The following is a 22,059-nucleotide window of genomic DNA, read 5'->3' as shown; positions in this document are numbered from 1 at the left end:
GTAATTTAGTTCTGAGCTCGGTGTTAGGCGTCCCGGAATCTCGCTTAAATCAGACAGCGTTCGGCACCGCCGTCAGTCCGCTGCTGGCACAGCTGCCGCTGAGCGCAGCGCCGGTTTCTCCATCAGCTGGGCTGGAAACAGCCGGGATTGCCGTCACCCCTGCCGGAAAAAGGCTGACGGTGCAACGGTCAGGCAGGAAGGAGGGGGGGGGGGAGCGGGGGAAACGCGCCATCGTTCTCAGCTCGCTTTAAGCTGCATGGTTCTGCGTTCCCTTTTGGAAAGATCCACACTTTGAAACCCAACCCCCTTCTTTAAGTGCAAGTTTTCTCATTAATTCCCCATTTGTTTCGTCAAAAATATTCCCCTCTGATTTCTGAAACAGGAGCCTCAGGTCTGCTCCTGGCTAATAGCAGGCAGCAGATGAAGGACATTTCCACACGTCTGTGCTGGTTCTGAAAGCAGTTTTATTCTGCAGGATGAGCACCGGCTGCAGCATCTATGCGTTCTGCCCGGGTATGGAGCAGCTTAGGTTGGGTTAGCTGGCAATGAATGAGATTTCTCTGCTGAAGTCTGTGGCCTTCAGCTGTAACCGCAGAGCAGAAAGAGAATGAGCCCTTGCTGGGACAGAAATACCAAAACGTTTGCAACGTCTTGTTCTAATGATGGTCCTAAAAACCCACCACAGGTGATGGGCCACAGACATTCATCAGCTGATATCCAGGAAAAGAGGAAAGGAAAACAGCTCTTGGTATAAAGGAACACCCCACTCATGCCCAGAATCCCAGCCAGCAACGAGCGGTGCGGCAGAGCCCTGGCCTGGCTGCGTCTGCTGAGGAAGGGACGCTATCTGTACGGAGCTGGTCTGATGAGGATGAGGGAGGATTTGCAGTCCCCTTTGCACAGGCTGCCCCATGTCAGGCCGCCCTTGAAATTCAGCCGCACGGAATAACACGCTGAGTACCACCACCCGCCCCCAGAGCGGGACGCACAGTTCTTCCTTGAAGTGTCCTGATCCCGATCTTTGGTGGAGAATTTCATGTTGTTGTGCATGTTACTGGGATTGTCCGAGTCCATGGCATCCCCCGCTGTGCCCTTGTAGGAGCCCAGCCGCAGCCGGTAGCCCTGGGCCTCATCGTCCAGACTGAAGAGGTTGTACTCTGCAAACCTGACGTTGTTGGAGGCATCGTGGATGACGAACCTGACCTGGTAGACCTTCTGCTTGGCGATCTGGTGGATGTACTCAGTGCCCAGCCAGTAGTCGCCGCGCACGTTCCCAAAGCCGTACTTGTAGGTGCTCCAGGACTCGGCCCAGGTGATGTCTGTGTTGTGGCTGTTCCTCTGGATGACCGTCCAGCCCCCGTCCGTCACGTTCATCTCGCAGTACACCATGATGGGGTGGAGCCCTGAGGGCTGGATGATGTAGACGCCGCTGTGGCTGCCAGGAGGGATCTCACTGCAGTCCTCGGGCCAACCTGGGGCAGGAAACAGGTGGTTTTACATCTTACCTGGCACAAGGAGACGCTGAGAGCACTCCTTGGTTGGCTCAGACCAAGGAATGGCAATGGGGTTGGTTGGTGAGAGCAAACTGCAGTACCCATGGAATGCTCCTTACTGTTTTTCTTCAGAGCGTTTGCCAAAGTGTTGGAGGTTTTCTTGAAAGTGTTAAGGATTTCTGCAGGCACGGAGAGGCCTGGGACAGCCAAGACCAGCACAAAAGCAAGGAGTAGAAGGCACTGGGCTACTAGAAAAGGGAAAAGATGTGAAAACAATTGAGACATGAGGTGGGAAAGCCCCTGGCTCCAGCACTCACGTGAGACACAGGAACACACAACGTTCGCTGTGCTCTGTGCCAGACGGGGAGTGAAGGCCTCTGCTGCTCTGCCCAAGGGGTGAGCAGCTTGCCCTTTCCCTGTCCCCAAAGCCACGCACAAGGCAGGGTCAGGTGGAGCACAGCACCAACAGCTGACCGAGACGAGCTTTCACAGGAAAACGTTCCTGGCCCCAAAGCAGAACCCAACTGGGGTCACCAGCAGGGTGGGCATGAAGGGGTGCAGGGGAGTGCGGCCCTCTGCGTGCGCTGATGCCCCTGATCCCCATCAGGGCAGTGCTCAGTCTCTCCCGGTGCCCCACAAGGAGCCTCCCCAGCCCTGCACTCACCCATGGCTGCGACACGGGGCTCCCTCTGACACGCAGAGCTGTGGGGCTGCAGTAGGAGGCACTTGTAGGGCCCTCTGCAGTGGGTGGGGTAAGCGCGTCTGACCCACGCAGCCTCCTTTCTCCTGGGGGTGGGAATCAGAGCGAGTTCCCTTCTGGCCCTCATAAAACAGGACCTGAGAAGAAAGTGACCATGGTGCCTGGCACACAGCTGCAAAGAAAACAACACCTGTGCCGGCAAGAGTGCTTGGAATGCTCTCTGCTGTGAGTGCTCAGCTCCTTGGATGAAATTCCTGCTGGGAACGGCGGAGCTGAGAGCTCCAAAGAGCTGCTTTTGAACAAACACTTGGATGCCAGTCCTCATCCAGCAGGGAGAGCAAACAGTGGGGACTGGAGAGACCTTGAGTGGTCACGGTGAGAATGGAGGGCATCTGAGGTGCTGGGAACTGGATGAATCCAGGGGTGGATGGGATGGGACACAGATCTGAGAGCACTTAGAAGGCAACAGAGGAGACTGGAGGGTACATAGAGGGGGTATGATTTGCATGTAAGTTATGGCAGGGGCTGAGGTGTGCTGTAGTTGCCCTTCTCCTTTTCCCCTTCTGTCTGCTTTCCTCCAGTTTTTGGATACTTCTCGCAGGTGCCACAGTCAGTCAAAGCTGATGGGGAGTGGCAACGCATGACACCCGCCAGCCCCCCAGCAGCTGTGGGTGCATTCCTCAGCGCCCAGGAACTCGTCCACATCCAGCTTGCTCAAGTGTTCCTGACCTGATCCTTTCCACCAAGGATGAATCTCCCTTGCTCAGGTCTTTCCCAGCAAGCCCATGTTTTCCCTGCTCTTTGTACTGCAGGAATTCTCGCCGTGGATTTCCTATTGATCTGAGCTCCTTGTGAAGCAGCACTGCTCCAGAGTGCCCATCCAGGAGAGTGCATGGGGCAGCTCTGAGGTGGGGACAGTTTATCATGAAGACAAGGAGCCCATGCACATATCAAATCAGTTTAGGATTCCAGCTCCTGCACTTCAAGGATGTCTACATGCCTTTGCACAGGTGCTTCTCAGCACAGAGAGATCTCAGTGCGGAGGACAAGATGCAACTTACTTGCTCCATTTGGGAACAGCTGCAGTGCATTAAGCTCCATGGCAGCAGCAGCAGCAGTGGCGGTGCAGCCCTGTCCTGGGCCACTCTGTGTTCTCAGAGCATGTCACCATTGTGCTGCTGCCTTTGTACCTGAGCAGTGAGCTGGGACTACAGGCGCTCCCTAGCTGCGCAGTGTTGGACCCTCTGACACACGACTGTCCTGGGGCTGCACACAGCAGCTCCTGCCTCTGTGGGGTTGAGTCATCTCCTCCTATCCCATACCTTCTCTCTCCCAGAAATAAGCAAGACAGTACGATTATAATTTGTAACAAAAGCAAAGGCAAATTCTCCCCCACTCCATACAGGCAAAGAGTCAGGAAAAGGACCCAGGACTCCGCTACACCCCACAGACAATGCATGATGAGCAGCTGCTGATGTTTCGGCCCTCGAGGAAAGATCCTGGTGTAAGTCCACATGAATCCACGCTCCCATTGGGGCCCTGGTGTCCAGGTCCATGGGGTGCCTGGAAGTCACTGGGGTCTGGGAGGCTCTGGAGATTTTTGGCAGCATCGCCAGACAGACCTAGGAGGAGGTAAGAAGGATGGAGAGAGAGCAGGAGGGGAAAGAGACCTCATATCCCCATCTGTTGGAGGTGAGGGAAAAGGGCTGTGGGGCAGCTGTGGGTCCTGGGAGCAACCAAAGGATCTAAGGGTGAAAGAAAGTATGGGGCCTTGAGGTCATGGGGACAACTGAGTCACCTGCATGTAAGCAGGGCCCTAGAGGAACTACAGAGATTCTGGGGAAAATGAGGAAAAGTGACAGGGGCAGTTAAGGAGTCTGGGGGAAGCAGGGTGCTGTGGAGAGGTCCTGGGTGTGAGTGAGGAGCCTCAGTATGGGTCAGAGTGTGAAGGGAGTCCCAGGGGAAAATAAGAGCTCTGTCAGGCAGGGAGTTACTGCAGTCTGTGCTGTGGGGGACATCCGGTCCCCTCACATCTGTAGGGATTCCTGAGGTGCTGGGACTTCAGAGGGGACTTGGGAACCTGATACAGATCTGTGAGGGACCCCAACAGTGGGAACGGCGAGTGCAGCAGGTCGAGCACTCACAGCAGCAGCAGCAGCAGCAGCAGCAGCACGAGGCTGACGAAGCCAAGGACCAGTCCCAGCTGCAGGGATGTGGTGAGGTGCAGGGGGGCTCTGCCCTGGGGCCAGCGCAGCACAGCTCTGAACCGGGCCTGGAGCCCCTGCTCGGCCTCCACGCTTCCCCCTGACGCTGCAGGACCCAGCCAGGCATGTGGCAATTCCTGCCACAAGCCACGGCACCCCTGCAGCCCCTTCAGCTCCTGCTGCCCCTTCAGCCCCTGCATCCCCCGCTCTGGCACAGTCTTGGTGGCCCCCGGAGCCCCACACACCCCATTGCCCCACGGGGAGCTGGGATCAGGGAACACCTGCTACCCTCTCTCCTCTCACCGGGGCCCCAGCTGTGCAGAGACTCTGCTCTCGCGTAGCCCACCTCCCCGCACCCCGTGCACCCGGGGATCCCGGTGTCCCTCTGCACCCCACGCCGCCCTGGAGGCTTCCGATCCATGCGCACCGTTGAGGTAGAAGTACTTGCGGGCCAGGGTCTCAGAGGCAGCCCCCAGGCGACAGGCGACGGTTCCCAGAGTGGGGTCCTGCACGGTCAGGCTGGGCGGTTCCCCAACGCCCCTCTGCAGCTCCTCAAACAGCGCCAGGTCCTGCGTGCGTATCTGGGGCGTGGGGAACCCGGCCCATCGGGCGTGCACGCAAAGGCACCCGTATCACACGCGTGCTCCTCGTGTCCCCACGTGCTCCTCGTGTCCCACACTCCTGCGCGCGCATCGCACCTCACGTCCCACTCGCGCTGCTCGCGTGCCAACATGCGCACGGGTCACTTCTTCACAGAAGCGCACGAGAAGCCGCACACGCGGTGAGCAGCTCGTGCTCTGCTCACCCTTCGTGCGGGTGCTCAGCTGTTCCTGCCCCGCGCATTCATCTCATCACAAGCAGCGCCCCCCGCAGCCGGCAGCGCCGTGCCCCCCGCCCGGGCCCCTCCTGGCGCCTGCGCGCACTGCCCGCGCCTGCTGCTTACGTCCTTGGCAAACATCCACGTAACCTGCAGCTCCGGCGGGACGGCGAAGGGCACGTCGCAGTGCAGCGTGATGGCTTCGTCCTCGTGGACCCACAAGTCCTGAACTGGGAGCACTGCCAGCTGAGCTCACCTGCGTTCATGCACCTGCAGGAGCCGCCGCGCCGCTGGGCGACCGCCGGTGCTCGCGGCGGGCGTGGGCAGACACGCGGCCTGGGTAGCGACGTCCCGGTCCCCTGCCCCCTACCTGGGCAGTCCACAGGGAACTGGCAGTCCACGAGGCGGCAAGTTGAGCACTGGAAGATGCGCGCGGCCGGCTGGTGCCCTGGGAAGGAGGTGCTTGGCAGCGTCAGGGGGTAGGGGGGGAATCTGGGGACGGGGGGATGGCAAAACACGAGAGGACTCACCGCAGGGGGGGATGCAGGCAGGAGCTGGTTGGGGGAAGGAAGCATCGTTAAACTGGGGATCGCGAGGGGTCCTCATCCCTGTGACGAGCTGTAAGGGCTCAGCCCCTGTCCAGCCCTGGAATGGAGTCCCTGGGGGTGCCTCCAGGGAAGGGATGCCCAGGGTGGAGACCTAGAGGGGTGTCTGTGTGCCCCATGTGGGGAAGCTGGGGGGTGGAGTCCCACGGTTCGCATGGGTGGGGAGTCCTGGATGGCGGTCCCTGCTGGCCCCATACCTTGCTCCAGCTGGCTCAGCTTCACCCAAATCATTTGGATGGCTTCCCGCAGAGACACCTCAAAAGGCTCTGGAGGCTCACAGATGTCCATGTCAGACAGTGCTCCCACCCCCAAATCTTCCAGTGTCAAGACTCGTGTCCCCACTCATCCCACACATTCCCCATGCAACTCTCCTGGATCCCAGACTTTCATATGCCCCTAAATATCCCCCAAAGCACCAGACTCTCCATACCCTGAAACCAGTCTACCCTCAGGATTCCCCAAATATGCCTTTACACCACGCCTGAAATCCATACATCCTATATTCCATGGATCCCCATCCAAGTCCTCTGAGCGCCGTCCCCTGTGCCCCAAACCTCCCATACATCTCATCCCTGCTCACTCTTGTCCTTCTGCTTCTCCAGTAAATGCAAGGCATCCATGACGATCTTCCGCAGTGCTTCGCTCTGCGCTGCTCCTGGGACCACAACAAGGGCACTGGGACCAATCACACGGTCAGGACCGGAGGGCTCAGGGCTGGAGGGTTCCAGTAAGAACTGGAGGAGGGCTCAGGGCTGATTCCCAGAGTCCAGGTCAGGGCAAAGGGGTTCTGGGAATGGCCAGGCATCCCTGAAGACCCCCCAAGATCTTGGGAAGCTCTGGGAGTTGCTGGAAGTCCACACTGTACCCCTGCCCAGGGCCGGGATCCATCCAGTGTTCCATGCAAGTCTGGCGTTCCCAGAGATCCCCGGGATCCATATCAGAGTTGGGAGAGTGCCAGATGGGTCTGAGGGGTGCCTGGGGGAGTCCACCTCAAGACTGGGGAGACCGTGGCATGCTTGAGGGCCCCCAGAATGCTCGTCTGAGTGTCCCATTGAGATGGTGGCCCCTCAGGTGCCAGTCAGGAGGGGGGCAGAGGGTCCCATTGGGTGGGCATCCCTGGGGTCCCACCACCCACCCACAGTGACGGGGGCAAGTGGCACAGCAGCCTCTGCAAGGGCCTCCAGGCAGTGCTGGTGCTGGGAGTCCTGAGAGCTCCTGGCCATCTCACGGCAGAGCCGGGCCCACTGAATGGGGGGCCCAAAGCAGAGCAGGCAGGGGTGCAGCCCCGGAAGCCAGGGCACCAGGAGCAGCAGGAGGGGCAGCCACCGCCGCTCCATGGTCCCAGAGCACAGCACGGCCTGCCTGGGTGCCCAGGCAACGGGGGTTCCGAGGTGGCGCCCAGGTGCCCGGGTCACCTCCCATGGGGATGGAGACACTCTTGACATGTGGCTTTTGGAAATGGAGGAGCTCTCGCTTCCTCATTTTCATCTCCTCACATTCTTTGCCTTCAGTCCCCACCGATATTACTGATATCTCCAAACACCCTCTTTCTTGACACTTAATTACTGCCACCCACCTCCCCCCATTCCCTACAAGCTTATTCCTTGCGCACCCTCAGCCCAGGCTCTTGGATCTCCACATCCCAGCTGGTGAAATCCACACAAGATTCACTTTTGGTTTGGTGCCCAACTGTATGCGAGGTACCTACATAACTTCTGAAGTGCTCGGTCTCTGGAATGGTAGGAATTGCTTTGTGTTTGGAGGCAGCGCTCATTGCGCAGCGTTGGAACACTCCTGGAACTGAGCTGCTCACGTTCCACATTTTGTGCTGACGCACAAATGCCAGAGACTGCAACACAGAGGAATGTTCCATCCCGAGGGACAGAACAGCAACCCCGGTTTTCATAGGAATGCATAACACTGAAACCTGAAAACAACCTACAAACAGGTGGGTATGGAAAAACCCACTAATGGAAAACAGTAATGGAGAGAGAGGGAACACAGACAAGCCCCGGAAACAGCGGGAAAATGTGGAGCAGCCACTTCCCAACACTGCTGTTGAGATGCTTTAACATGGCAGGTGCAATCTGCGGGCCCTGGCAGGGGTCACTGGGGCAACCCTGTGTTTGTGGTTGTCTTTAAACATGGGCTCACGTTAGCAGTCTTTTCACCAGATCAGCATCAGATTCTTCAGCCACGTGTTTGCTCTCAACTGACCGGCAGCGTCACCCTGCGCACACGCGCTCAGTCCTTCTGGCTGCTGGCCACGCATCTGGGACTTGGACAGAGCCGGATTCTCTTGTTCTGACTGGAGTCTGGTGTGCTCTTCCTACCAGCAGGTCACAGCCATTCCCGTGGTTCACACGTTACGATCTGCTGGAAAATATTCCGTACTTGTCTGCTTACTGCTGGCCCAGTTTGACCTGCTCCAGAACTCAGGATTCAGTCAAATATTTGAACGAAGCGCGAAATAAAGCGATAAATAAGTTGCTTTACCTCTTCATAAGCACGCAGACTTTCTGCTGTTAACAGAAATCGGTCTTCAACCCTTCCCACTCATCGCAGAAGCTCTTGATGCCCCCACGACACAGGGAGGCTCTGGGGTGCGTTCTGCCCCCGTCCTCACCCACAAAGCATTAAGAGGGACCTTGGAGGCGGGGGGAGCTTTGACAGACCTTTCTCAGATTTCAACCAGAAACTATCCCGGAGGGGCATTTTGGGGATCTTTATTTTGTAAATTATCATTTTTGCATCTTTTTCTAACCCTTACGTGAAGTGCTGTGGGGGCTGCCTTGTTGTGGGGGGAGGGCGGCCCTGGGGTTCCTGACTCCCGCTGCAGGTCCCTGGGTGCACCACTTGTCGGGGGCTGCGTCTCAGCGTCACCGCAACCCGGGGGGATGGCGCCATCAGCGGCCCCCTCCCACCCCTCCCTACCATGGCGCTGAACCCTGTGGCCGCCCCAGACCCTCTGCGCACCCCCCCTTGTTCCTGTTCCTCCCTGACCCCCCTTGGCTGCAGCGTTTTATCGCAGTTAGGAGGGACCAGGACTGCCGCATGTTCCCTCTCTGAAACATTTTGCACCCGAGATTAAATTAACCTGCACAACTCTGTTTCAGGCTGAAAACGGAGTGTTTGCGGGAGGAAGGGGCATCTGCGTCCTGCTTTGCAGGGGACTGGAATGACGGCATCACGTGGTGACATGTGACCACCACGGGAGCTCTACTGGGGCTGCGGGGACCGCAGTCCCAGCGGTCATTTTGCATGGCAAGCGTCCATCACCCGTTGGGGCACATGAGAGGTGCACAACACTCAGGGCTCCGTCCCACGGTGGGGCCGTCAGGAGCACAGGGCGGCGGCGGCGGCGCGCTCCACCTCGATGGACACGATGTGGTGCCCAGGCACCATGGCCAGGCCCAGCACACGCGGCTCGCTGCCCGGGAACGCATCTGCAGGGGACAGCAGCACCGTGTCAGCCTCACCGCCACATCCCATCCCCACCATTCCCCGTGGTCCCGCTCCCATCACCCCCGGTACCCCAACCACCCTCCCCATCGCTGCCTCCACTTCATCGCTCCCCTCACCCCCATCCGACCCCGAGTCCCCACTGCCCCTGCGGCCCCATTTCCCACCGTGGCCCCGTACCCGCAGCCTTGAGGAACTCCTGCGCAGAGCCGAGGATGATGTTGGCGTCGCGGTCGGTGCAGAGGAAGGCTCCCACCAGCGTGCGCCCGTCCGACATGCGCACCCGCAGGCTGCGGTTCAGCAGCGCCGCCAGGCGCCGGGCGCGGGGCTGCGGCCCTCCGGGAGGCTGCACGGGGGAAGCCGGGTCGGACACGGTCCTCCTATAGAACCTCTGCAGCACCCATAACCCCACAGGCATCCCATGAGCACCCGCACAACCCCACCGCGCCCCTGCGGCTCCCAGGACCGCCTGCTGAACCCCGCGCCCTCTCCGTGCCTCGCCGGCCCCCTGCAGCACTACCACAGCCACGCCCGCGGCTCCCAGCAGCGCCCGCACCGCTGCCGCAGCACCCCTCCATCTTTGCACCTCGCACGCAGGGCCCCTGTTCCCACTCCGTCGCTCCCAGGACCTCAAAGCACACCTACGCTTCCCAGCACCCCACAGCGCAACCCAGACGCTCACCCGGAGGATCGCTTACCGTGCTCCCAGAGCGCCCGCCGAGCAGCCCGCAGCTCTCGGCACTGCCTGCTGGACCCGCACAGCTTACGGGATCACCTACGGGACCCCGCAGCCCCCATACAGCTCCCAGGACCCCAGCAGCTCCCATACCGCTTCCGCCTCTACAGCTCCGCGACCCCACGGACCGCCCCGTGCCCGCCCGCACCCGCCTGCGGCCCCCTCGCAGCTCCTACAGCCCTCCTGCGGCCACCCCGTAGAGCCCCGCGGAACTTACAGACCCACAGCCTCCGGCGCCCCCATCCCGCCCCACAACACCCCGAACGGCCGCCCCGCTCACCGCCGGCTCCGCCATACAACCGCACCGCTCCCCGGCAGCCCCCGCGCGGCGGCGGAAGGACCGCGCTTCCCGGCATGCCCCGTGGCGCCGCCGGGGGAAGGAGGGGGGGCGGTTCTCGGGTCAGCCGATCAGGAAGGGCGCTGCCAGCCGCGTTGCCATGGAGACGGCATCGCTTTCCGGCGGCGTTGTCGTTAACGGCGCTGCTTTCCGGCAGTATTGCCGTGGCAGCGGGCAGCCTGAAGTGGAATTTAAATTGGACTCAGTGATCTCTAGAGGTCTTTTCCAACCCCTACAGTTATATAACGGGAGCGGACAAAAAGGTGCGGGGATATGGTTTAAGTGGGAGGGGAAAGAGTTAGTGGAAGGCCAAAATGAGAGGCAGGTAGGGGTAGGAGCAAAAATGGAGAGGTTAAAGGAGAGCCTAATTGGATAAAGTGGAGGAAGGGTCTACAGAAGGAGAGCAGGATGTTGGGGACAGAATTGGGGAGCAAAAGAAGGTGGGAATGACATGGTCTTAAAATGGGGGAATGCTCCCATGTAACACTGCTGTACAACTCCCCATATGGATCCCTCTTTATGTCCTTGTGACCCCTTCCACCCCATAACCACCCTACATCCCCCTCTTTGACCCCATGACCACCCCACCCCATGACACCTAAGAAGTCCTGTGACCCCCATTGCACTTCATCACACCCCGTGACCCAATCAGTTCCTCTTCCCATTCCTCCCTGTAGCCCCTCCACCCCCTTAACTCCAGATTCCACTTCTCTGGCCTCTTCATAGTCCCTGCCTCCCCCTTGCCCCAGGTGTGCCCATGTCCCCATTGTCCTCTGTATCCCTGATACCCGTGTGCCCCATGTCCTGTATGTCATAAAATCACAGAATGGCTCAGGTTGGAAATAATGTCACAGCCCCACTCCTGCTGCATGCTGGTTTCCTCCCCAGCTCGGGCTGCCCAGGGCCCATCATGGCCTGGGGCACCTCCAGGGATGGGGCACCCACAGCTCTGGGCAGCAGCGCAGCACCTCACTGCCCTCTGAGTGAAGGATTTCCCCTCACGTCTGATTGATTGTTGAAAATTGTTGAGCCTCAGGTGCTTCCCATGGCCTGCTGTCCATGTCCATCTGGATGCCGTCCCTTCCTTCTGCTGCATCTGCTGCACCGCTCGGCTCGGTGTCTGAGGGTGCACTGAATCCCATCATCCACGTCCCTGATAACGCTGTTGAAGAGTACGGGTCCCACAGAGCAGCCTGTGGGACAGCACTCATCCCTGCCTCCACCTGGCGCAGTCATTGACCACAGCCCTCCAGCTGCGACGTTCCAGCCAATTCCTTACCCACCAAACATCCCGCCCCTCAGACCCAGATCTCTCCAACTTGGAGATAAGGATGTGGTGGGGCACCACAGAATCACAGAATGGCCAGGGTTGGAAGGGACCTCAAGGATCATGAATCTCCAACCCCCCTGCCACATGCAGGGCCACCAACCTCCACGTTTAATGCTAAGCCAGGCTGCCCAGGGCCCCATCAACCTGGCCTTGAACACCTCCAAGGACACCACGTCAAAAGCTTTGCACAAGTCCAGGTAGGTGACATCGGCCACCCTCCCTTTGCCCACCAAGGCCATCGCTCCATCACTGAAGGCCACCAGGAGGGCCAGCCGTGCTCTGCCCTTGCTGAGGCTGTGCCAGCTGCCTGCGGTCACCTCGTCTCCCCTCTGCCTAAAGGTCTCCTCCGCGGTCTTGCCAGGGACAGAGAGGCTTTAAGATTTGCTGATTGTATCTTCCTTGTGTGTTAGATCAGGCTTGGTGAGGTGGGCTCTGCAGCTGGCTTTGTGTTTGCAGTCATCCCCTTTCCTTTTTACTTGATTCTTTTATCTCTACCAGAGATAAACTGTGGCTTTATTTTGTAGCCATTTTGGGGTTTCACCAATTCTGTCATTTTCCATAAAAAATAATTTACAAGCTTCTTGTGGGTTTTCCTCATCTTACACCATTTCTTATCACGATAATGATAAAAATAATGATACATAATTATATAATTTGTTTGGTTTCCTCCCAGTTTTCTTCTCAGGTGCGGGTTTGTGGGGTCCTAATTTGCTCAAAATAAATAAAATGTAGTAATTTAACATATTTTTCCCCCAAAATAGGCCCAGGACTGAAAAGCAGTGGGATTGAAGGGAAAGACTAGATGAAAATTGGGGAAATTCAGGAGAAAGATATGGAAACTTAGGGGGAAGTTAGGGAAAATAAGGAACAAGTAGAAGAAACTTGGAGGAAAAATATGAAAAATTTGGCATGTTTGGGAAAATTGGGGTAAAATGAGGTGGTAGTTAGAATAATAACCTGGGAAAAGTGAGAAATTTGGGAAAAATGGGAGAAAATAAGGGAAAAATATTGAAATTTGAGGTAAAATGAGTAAAATTTGGGAAAAATGGGGGAAATAAGGTAATGAGGGGAAGTTTGGGAGAATATAGTTTTTTTCTTTGTAAATTAGGAGAATATTGGGGGAAAATGGAAAATGAAGTAAAAAAAGGAAATTTGGAGGGGAAGTGGGTGAAATTCAAGGGGAAATAAGAGCAACTAAGAGCAAAGCCAGGTGGAATTGGGAAAAGCGGGGGAAATAATGGTAATATTAGGAGAACCTTGGGGGAGATAAGGGAAGAGTGGGTAAATTGGTTGAAAATAAAAGAAAAATATCGGGGAAATTAAGGAGAAAGAGGGAAAACAAGGAAATTAGGGGAAAAAGGGGAAAAACGAGTGAAACTGGAAGGAAATTTGGGGAAGAACCAGGGAAATAATAAATAAGGACAAATGCAGTAAGTTAGTGGGAAATGAAGGAAAACCTGGGGAAACGCGGGGAAAGGTGCAGAAACTTGGGGAGAAAAGCAGCAGCCGGAGGGGCGCCAGGGTGTCCCATGTGGCCGTATAAGGGCAGCAGCTGCTCGGCTTGGGGGAGGAGTCCTAAAAATAGGGACAAGGACAGGGACGAAGCCAGCCTGCCCCACCTCCACCTGCCCTTTGTCCGTCCGCGATCCCTTCGCCTGCCGTCATCCATCCCATAATAGCCGGAGGGAGTGGGCGGGGGGCCCTGTGTGGACTTTGTCCTTGTCCCTGTGGGTCCCGTGGACTCGAGGGGCTGTAGATCCCACAGAGTTCTGTGGCATTCCATAGGGTCTTATAGGGTCCTATGGGGCAGGAGGGGGAAGGGGGGGGGCGGTGTGGAATCCTATAGGAACCCATGGCTCCTCTGAGGCGCTATGGAACTTGAGGAGCCCCTAAGGGATCCCGTGGGCTCTATAAGGTCCTACAGGGCTCTGTGGGGCTGGGTATGGGGCTGTGGTGGTGCTGGGGAGGTCTTACAGGATCCGGTAGGATCCTATGGGGAGCTATGTGGTCGGGGGAACTGAGGGATTGTATTGGGATGCGGGGCTCATATGAGGTCGAGGGAGTTCTATGGAATTTCTGTAGGGCAGAGGGTCCCTAGGAGGCAGGGAGATCCCTATGTGGTCCTATAGGGCTGGGGGTCTCCCTATGGATGCCTATGGGGCAGGGGGGGTCTGAGGGAGGAGGTGGATGTCAGATGCTGTCTGGCCACGCCTCCTAGATGATGTATAACTTTTTGGGGAAGGGGGGGAGATAAAAGAAGTCCCCATAATCAGAAGCAACTGAGCCTGGGCAGGTGGGAGTTGGGAATGAGGAGCACTGGAAGGGGACTGAGTTTGTCTGTAGGGGAACTGGAAAGGAATGGGAGAAACTGGGAGGGGATATGGGGAAACTGAGAGGGACTGGGAGGGTCGATAGGGAGAATGGGAGGGACTGGTTGGGACTGGGAGGGGATATGAGGAAACTGGGAAGGACTGGGATGGAACTGGGAGCACTGGGGGTTCTGTAGGGGGATAGTGGGAGGAGATATGGGAGGATATGGAGGAATCGGGAGGGGGATGGGAGGGAACTAGGAGTGGGTATGGGGGGGAAACTGGGAAGGGATTGGGAGGGTCCGTAGGTGAACTGGGTTGGGACTGGAATATACTGGGATGCACTGATGAGTTCATGCTGTTTTTCTGGACCTGGATTCACTGAATGAGGACAAAAAGGTGAGGGAGGGACTGGAAGCATTGGTGTCCAACTAGTGTCCAGCTCGTGTCTTACTGGTCTTGATAACATTGCGGTGCCTTACTGGTTCCTTACACGTCTTACAGGTGCCTTGCTGATGTTAGTGTTGCTAATCTTACTGGCAGTAGTAGTACTGGTATCTTACTGTTGTCCTTCTGGTACCTTAATGGTGTCCCACTGGTGTGAATGGTGTCCCACTGGTGCCTTACAGGAGTCGCTGATGCCTTACAGTTTTAATAGCGTCTTAGTGGTGCCTTACTGGTGTTCTGCTGATCTCAGTGGTGTCACAGTGGTGTCCTTCTAGTCTTAGTGGTGTTCTGTTGGGCTTAATGGTGTCCTACTAGAGCCTTAGTAGTGTTTGTGTTACTGGTGCCTTGCTGGTTTAGTACTGACTTAATGGTGTCCTGATGGTGCCTCACTGGTGTTAGTTGGACTGGTTTCTTATTTGTGACTTACTGGTGTGACTGATGCCTTACTGGTGTGCAGGCTGGCGTACAGGTGTACAGGCCACCATACCAGCCCTACCCTCCGAGCTGGCCAAGTTCTTGGAGGCCACACAATGCCTGTGGTGTCAGAGCAGGAGCACTTGGCAGTGCAGACACGGCCCTTCAACCTCGAGCATGACATCTCCATCCCTAACAAGCATGAGGAGCTCATCAGGGCCACTGTCGTGTCCTGTAATGGCACTAACGTCACCATGCAGACCGAGCATGGGCAAGGTGGGCTGCCAAAAATGGTGAAAATTAGTCCTGAAATGGTCCAAATTACCCCCAAAATGGCATCTGGAATCATCCCAAGATGGTGTCCAGAGTCACCCCAAAAAGGTGGTCCGTATTGCCCTCAGAATTGCCCAAATTACTCCCCAAATGGCCCGCATTGCCACAGAAAAATGGCAGCTAGACTCATATCAAAATGGCCCAGATCAGCCTCAAAATGGCAGGCTGAATTACCCCCAAGATGGTCCAAATCACCCCCAAAATGATGCAGATAGGCCCCAAACAGTGGGTGGAATCATCCCAAAATGGTGTCCACTCATCAAAAAATGGCTGCACAAATCACCCTCAAATGCCTATGGTACCCCTAAAGGCCCAAAGGCAGCCCAAAATGTCTCCTTCATCACCCATGGGACTCCAAGACCCCAGACACCTCCTCCATCACCCATAGGACATCTGGCCCCCAAACCTTCTTCTCCAAAATCCAATTGGACACCTAGAACCCAAAATATCTTATCTGAAATCACAAAGGACACCCTGGCTCTATAGGACACCCAGATCCCCAAACACCTTCTATACAACCAACTGACACTGAGAACCCAAATACCTCTTCCATCACCCATGGGACATCTGGAACCCAAAATATCTTCTCCATCACCCAAGAGCCAACTAGAATCCAAACCATACTCTCCAAAATCCTGTAGGACACCTATAATACCTCTTCATCATACAACTTCCATCACCTTTGGGGCACCTAGAACCCCAAATACCTTCTCTGAAATCCCCAGGACATTTTCTGGCCCTGTAGCAGCCCTATATGCACATTATGGCTTCCTCCCTAAGCAGATGGTGACAGTCAGGGAGGACCAAATCATGCAGCAGAACCCCCTGAAATCCGACTTCATCGAGGACATGGCCGCGGTGACACTCCTCCATGAGGCTATTGTCCTCTACAACCCCAAGGAGTGCTTTGACTCCTGGATGATTTGCATGCGTCTTCCAAGTAGCCTCTGGGGTGACCCCACAGCCTACAGGGCTGCTCCAACATCTGTACAGTGACCTCACAACCTGTAGGGTAGAAGGAATTTGGTGACTTCTCCATGAAGATCTGAGTGGTCACCTTGTGCCCGTAGGGTTTGAGGCGCGTAGAATGTGGTGGTTTTCCTCCAGAGTTCTTTGGTCACCTAGAACTGGGAGGTCCCACTGGGCCACCTCAAATAGGCACATCCCATCTGAAAACCCTTTGGGCTGCCTAGAATCAAGGATACTACCTGATGTCCCTGACCCACATCCCCTTCTCCAGACCTACTTGGGGCCATTCTGCATTACCATCAAGCCATACAAGTGGCTTCTTCTCTACAGTGCTGAGGTGGTGGCTGCCTAATGGGGCAAGAAGCAGAGCAATGCTCCTTCTCACATCTTCTCCATCTTGTATGGCACCTACCAGAATACACTAATGGGTAGGGACTTCCTCTGGGACATCCCCAGCCCCATAACTTTGTCTCCATCCCTTCTTTGGGGCTCGGTTTGTGGCAGAGCTTTGGGGCCTTCTTGTCTCACCAGATCAGGAGAACCCATCCATCCTTACCATGTGAGTCCAACCTCATGCTTGTAGGTTTAACCCCACCCTCAGTCCATGACACCATCCCTATCCAGGTGGGGAAGATGGTCAACATCAAGAGGGTATCTTGCCATCGTCACTGCCATCACCAACCGTGGAACGAGGGACACAAAGACATGGCAAGGTGAGAACACCAAGGGGACATCTCAGGTTCTGGCCACCACCTGGCTATCCACCCAGCCCTTTCTGTAAAGAAGTGTTTCCTGGCATCCAACCTAAACTTACCGTGGTGCAACTTGAGACCATTTCCCCTCGTCCTGTCATCAGTGAGAAGAGACCAACCCCACTCTGCTGTAAGCACCTTTCAGATACTGGAAGAGAGCAGTCAGGTCTCCCCTCAGCCTCCTTTTCCTCAGACCAAACAGCCCCAGTTCCCTCAGTTGCTCCTCGTAGGCCATATTCTCCAAGCCCTTCCCCAGCCTTGCTGCCCTTCTTTGGGCCTGCTGCAGCACCTCCATGTCTTTTCTGTACTGAGGTGCCCAAAGCTGAACACAGCACTCGAGGTGAGGCCTCACCAGTGCTGAGTTCATTTGAAGGCTGAAAGGATCCACCACATCTTCTACCAGATCCTCTCCAACAAGAAGCCTGAGCTTTTGGGTGAGATTCTCTCTCATCCTACTGGTGGACAAGCATCCCCAAAATGATTTTGGCTTTCTCAACTTCCTTGTCTCCTTGCAGACACGATGCTGGTGACCAACAACCCTGTGACTGTCTTTGTCTCTCAAGGAGAGACCATGGTGGCATCCATTGATGATGGCAAAGAGCTGTTCGTCACAGACATGAGTTGGAGGACTACAGACAGTGTGGGGAACTGCCAGCAGAAGATCCCATCCCAGATTTTCCCCATTTCTCTCTATAGAGTGCTTTCAGTGTGTCAGACTTTACCCCAGAGGAGAACTCCATCTGCAAGCTGATGGGCACCATGCTGCTCTTCAGCAACGTGAAATTCAAGGAGAAACAGTGAGAGGAACAAACAGAGCCAGATGGCACTGAAGGTGAGGTCAGTCGGGTGGTGAAGGAAATAGAGTGAGCCCCATGGCTTCCTATCTTCATCTCCTGTCCCCTGTGTTCTCAGAGGTGGACAAGTCAGCCTACCTAATGGCTCTGAACTCAGCCAACCATGCCACCCCTGAGTGAGAGTGGGCAACAAGTATGTCTCCAAGGAGCAGAGTGTCCAGCAGGTAAAGACAATGTCCTTCTATCCACCCTCTTTTTGAGGACACCATGAGTCCTGTGTCACCATGGTCCCTCCTCCAGGTGATCTACTCCACTGGGGCTCTGGCCAAGGCCGTCTATGAGAAGATGTTCAACTGGATGGTGGTTAAGATCAACAGCTCACTGGAGACCAAACAGCCTCATCAATACTTCACTGGTGTCCTGGACTTTTCTCCCTTGAGATCTTCAGTGTGAGACCCTGGGAAGCTGCTATGGGGCTGAGCAATTTGGGAGAGACTGGGGACCATGAGTTGACCATGAGTTCTTCACTATGAGAGTGGTGAGCTGCCCAGATTGGTTTTGGAAACCCCATCCTTGGAGTGTTCAAGGCCAGGTTGGCTGGGGCCCTGGGCAGCTTGGTTTGGTATTAAATGAAGAGGCTGGTGGCTCTGCCTGTGGCGGAGGGGCCTGGAGATTCATGATCCTTGAGGTCCCTTCCAACCCAGGCCATTCTGTGATTCTGTGACCCTACAGTAGGCGTTGAGTTGACTAGGTTGAACCTGTTGGATGTTATGTTGGCACCACAGGGTATTCAGCTGACTTTGTTGATCCCACTGAGCACTCGGCCCCATTGGGTCTCAGGTTGACCTCACTGCTCCCTTTGGATATCACATTGAACCTACTGTATCTCCAGTAGACTCTATTAGCCCCACTGGGCGTTGTGTTATGTTCGTTGGGTCTCATGTTAACTATGGATTCCACTAAGCACTGTGCAGAGCACTCTGAGGGTTGAGTTGATGCCATTGATCCCACTGGGTGTTCTGGTGATCCCCTTGGGTGTTCAGACGACCCTACTGATATTAATGGATGTCAGTTGACCCCAGTGACCCCACTGGGCATCAAGTCAACTTCACTGTCTGGCCCTTCTCTCCCCAGTTCAACAGCTTTGAGCAGCTCTGCATCAACTCCACCAATGAGAAGCTGCAGCAGTTCTTCAACCACCACATGTTTGTGCTGGAGCAGGAAGAGTACAAGAAGGAGGGCATCGAGTGGGAGTTCATTGATTTTGGCATGGACCTCCAGGCCTGCATTGGTCTCATCAAGAAGGTACTGCCTCTCCCAGGGCATTGTGGGGTGCTTTTCTACTTGGAGCTTGCCAGGAACCTTAAAAGCAGTCACTTGGGTGGTGCTTGGTGTCCTCTGTGGGCAGCAAGGTTTTCCTCTCAGCAGCCCGTGGGGATCATGTCCATCCTGGAGGAGGAGTGCATGTTCCCCAGGCTTCAGACATGATCTTCAAGGCCAAACTTTGGGGTGAGGAGGTGATAGGAAGTGATGTGAAAGGATAAACTGAAGAGAATGGAGAAAATGGAGAAAAGGGGGGAGAAATTGGAAAAACTAGAAAAAAATGATGGATGGGTGGAGAATTGGGTGGAGAATTGTAGAAATCAGAGAAATTTAAGAAATTGATTGATGGATGGAGAAATTGGATGAAGATTCAGGTGGGAAAATTGGAGAAAGGGATGCTTGAGAAGACGGATAAATGGAAGAGTAGAGATGGGTGGCTGGGTTGGGACACAGAATGGGGAAGCGTGAATGGACAGAATGATGCTGAGATGGCTGCAAGGATGATGGGACTGAGGGAGAAAGAAGATGGATGGGTGGGAAAGAGTAGATGAAGGATTGCTGGGTAGATAGGAAAAGCCTGGGTGGATGGATGGGCGGCTGGATGGATTTTTGGGCCGATGGATGGATAGTGGTGGATGGCCAAGTTCCGCAAGGCGCAGCACGAGCTGGATGAGGCAGAGGAACGTGCCGACATGGCCCAAGCCCTGACCTCCGTCCAGTACCTTTTGTACCCCCAAAGTCCCCCGCTTTCAATCAGTAAATACCTTCAAGCAGCAGCAGCTGTTTGTGTGAGGTAAAGCATGTTGTGGGGAAGGGCTTGGTATGGGGCAAGGCTTGGTATGATGCTGCCCCACGGCACAGTGGGGTTGTGGTGGGAGCTGCAGGAGATGGAATGTGGTCAGGAGCAGTCATTGACCTCCGGGCTGTCCTGCTGTGCCGTTTGGGCGGCCTCACGTGAACCTCAGCTGGCTGTGCAGCGCTACAGGGTGCTACAGGGCATTATACATCCCTATAGGCTTCTCTGTGTCCCTGTTGGTCCCCTGTTGGTCCCTATGTGTCTCTATGGGGTCTCTTTGGTTCTCTATGGGTCTTGTGGGTCCCCACCCCCCACTGGCCACCAACGTGGCCCCACCCCCAGGAATTTGTCACTTGCCAAGGACAAAGAGGAGACAAAGAGGCGGAGGTGGGGCTGGGCGATAAGGAGGCCAGAAATAGCCCCATCCCTGCCCCCCTGTCAGCAATGCAAGGTGGCAGACATGGTGTGTTCCAGAGATCCACAGGGACCCTTAGAACTCCACTGCTCCCCATAGAGCCCCATGGGTCCCATACACACCTGGAGTGAGAGCTAAGAGACAGAGCCTGTTGGGCAGAGCTTGCTCCCTGTGTCACTTGTAGGGCTTGCAGTAGGTTCTATGGGGCAGGGCCTGTGGGTCTAGGTTTTGGGCACAGGGGGAGCATAGTGGGGCAGAGCCTATGGGGCAGATAAGGTTCTGTGGAGCAGAGCTTATAGGTAGAGCAGAAGCTTATGGGGCAGGGCTTATAAAGTACAGCTGTGGGGCACAGCATGGGAATATAGGGCAGGATGGGATTGATGGGGCACAGTGGGAGCTGTGGAGCAGAGGGGGTTCTGTAGGGAAGGATGGGATCTGTGGGGCAGAGGCAGTTCTATGTGAGAGAAGGAGAGTTGTGGGGCAGAGGGAGTTCTGTGGGATAGAATGGGAACTATTGGGCAGAGTGTGTTCTTTGGGAGGGAGCGTGGTGCCTGGATTCCTTATGGGCTCTGTCGGGCGCAATGGGGCAGGTTCCCCCCCCCCATCTCCCCATCTCTCCCTCCCCCCCATCCCCCCCTCCCCCATCACCCCCTAACTGTCCCCTCCCCACCCTCCCCACCTATCCCCCCCACCCTCCCACATCCCCCCTCCCCCTCCTCCTCCTTCCCCCCTCCCCCCTCCCCTCCCCCTCTTCCAGGAATTTTTTAGGGGAGACAGAAGTAGGCGGGGTGGGGCGGGGGAAAGCTCATAAAAGCCATGGGGCAGCAGCAGGCTTGGCGTGGGGCAGGCAGAGGTGGGGAGATGGGGAGAGATGGGGAGCACTTTGTGATCTACGGGGCAGCAGGGAGATATGTGGGATGTGGGGATATGGGGAGCTGTGGGTCACAAAGGGGGCTATGAGGTGCCCCATAGGGATGTGGAGGATGTGGAGCTCTATGAGCCATGGATGTGAGGGATATGCGGTTATGGGCTATGAGGTGTGTGGAGACCTATGAGTAGTGGAATATGGGAGGATGTGGGAATCCACCGGACAAGGGGATATGGGGACCTATGGGGCAGGGGGATGTGGCAGGATGTGGAAATCTATGGGGCAGGGGAATGTGGGGATCTATGGGGTGCAGGGAGGAGCTGTGGGTAACAGTCTTTCTCCCCCAGCACTACAGATCTGTTCCTGTTTCCTGTGTCAGAGCCAGAGACTGAAGGTACAGGGCTGATGTGGGGCTGGGGGACACAATAGGGCAAGGGGCCACTATGGGGCATGGGAACGGTATGAGGCAGGGGAGCGCTTTGGGGCAGGACAAGGCTCTATGGGGTGGCATGAATGCTATGGGGCAGAGGGGAGAGGCTGGGGGGAGGGGGGAGCATCACTTTGCTATGGGGCACTGTGCATTGCTATGGAGCTCATACATTGCTATGGGGTGCTGATCTTTCAATGTGACCCTGTGTGTCAATGAGGCCCTGCCCATTGCTATGGGTCTCATGGATGTCTACGGGGCCCCTATGTTTCTGTGGGGCACTATGCATGTCTATGGGGCTCATACATTGCTATGGGGCACTGTGGATTGCTGTGGGGTCCCTGCATTTCTGTTGGGCTCACACATGTCTATGGGTCACAGCTCATTTCTATGGGTCTCAGATATCTATGCGACAGTCTGCGTGTGGGGGGCTCATGCATGTCTGCGAGGCACCCCTTATCTCTATGGGGCCCATGCATTTCTATGGAGCCCATGTATCCCTGTGGGTCACTGTACCCCGTGACAGTG

General features: G+C 56.0%; 2 protein-coding genes and 1 pseudogene across 3 annotated transcripts; all 3 read right to left on the bottom strand.

Annotated features, from left to right (window-relative positions):
• Window positions 1-843: 843 nt before the first annotated feature.
• LOC306954182 (fibrinogen-like protein 1-like protein) lies at window positions 844-3,263 on the bottom strand (the record flags this gene model as incomplete). Its single annotated transcript, XM_079545248.1, is given in 5 exon segments — window positions 844-1,472; window positions 1,613-1,741; window positions 2,158-2,213; window positions 2,215-2,330; window positions 3,255-3,263. Coding segments are annotated over 5 exon segments (939 nt in total).
• A 500-nt stretch (window positions 3,264-3,763) lies between these two features.
• Window positions 3,764-7,264, bottom strand: SPACA6 (sperm acrosome associated 6; the record flags this gene model as incomplete). The annotated part of the gene is made up of 9 exons (XM_079545247.1): window positions 3,764-3,815; window positions 4,338-4,503; window positions 4,825-4,978; window positions 5,341-5,444; window positions 5,585-5,662; window positions 5,745-5,768; window positions 6,017-6,085; window positions 6,400-6,474; window positions 6,955-7,264. The coding sequence occupies 9 exons, from the start codon at window positions 7,262-7,264 to the stop codon at window positions 3,764-3,766; spliced, it is 1,032 nt and encodes a 343-aa protein (XP_079401373.1).
• Window positions 7,265-9,155: 1,891 nt separating this feature from the next.
• LOC306954180 (N-alpha-acetyltransferase 38, NatC auxiliary subunit pseudogene) lies at window positions 9,156-9,699 on the bottom strand (annotated as a pseudogene). The gene is made up of 2 exons: window positions 9,462-9,699; window positions 9,156-9,265 (listed from the first exon to the last, which is right to left on the bottom strand). The product of its transcript is annotated as an N-alpha-acetyltransferase 38, NatC auxiliary subunit pseudogene (transcript).
• Window positions 9,700-22,059: the final 12,360 nt, after the last annotated feature.

This window comes from Tetrao urogallus, assembly GCF_951394365.1.
Source record: "Tetrao urogallus genome assembly, chromosome: 20".
NCBI lineage: Eukaryota > Metazoa > Chordata > Aves > Galliformes > Phasianidae > Tetrao > Tetrao urogallus.
The sequence above is the reverse complement of the archived record's forward strand: the minus strand, read 5'-3'. Positions and strand labels throughout refer to the sequence as shown.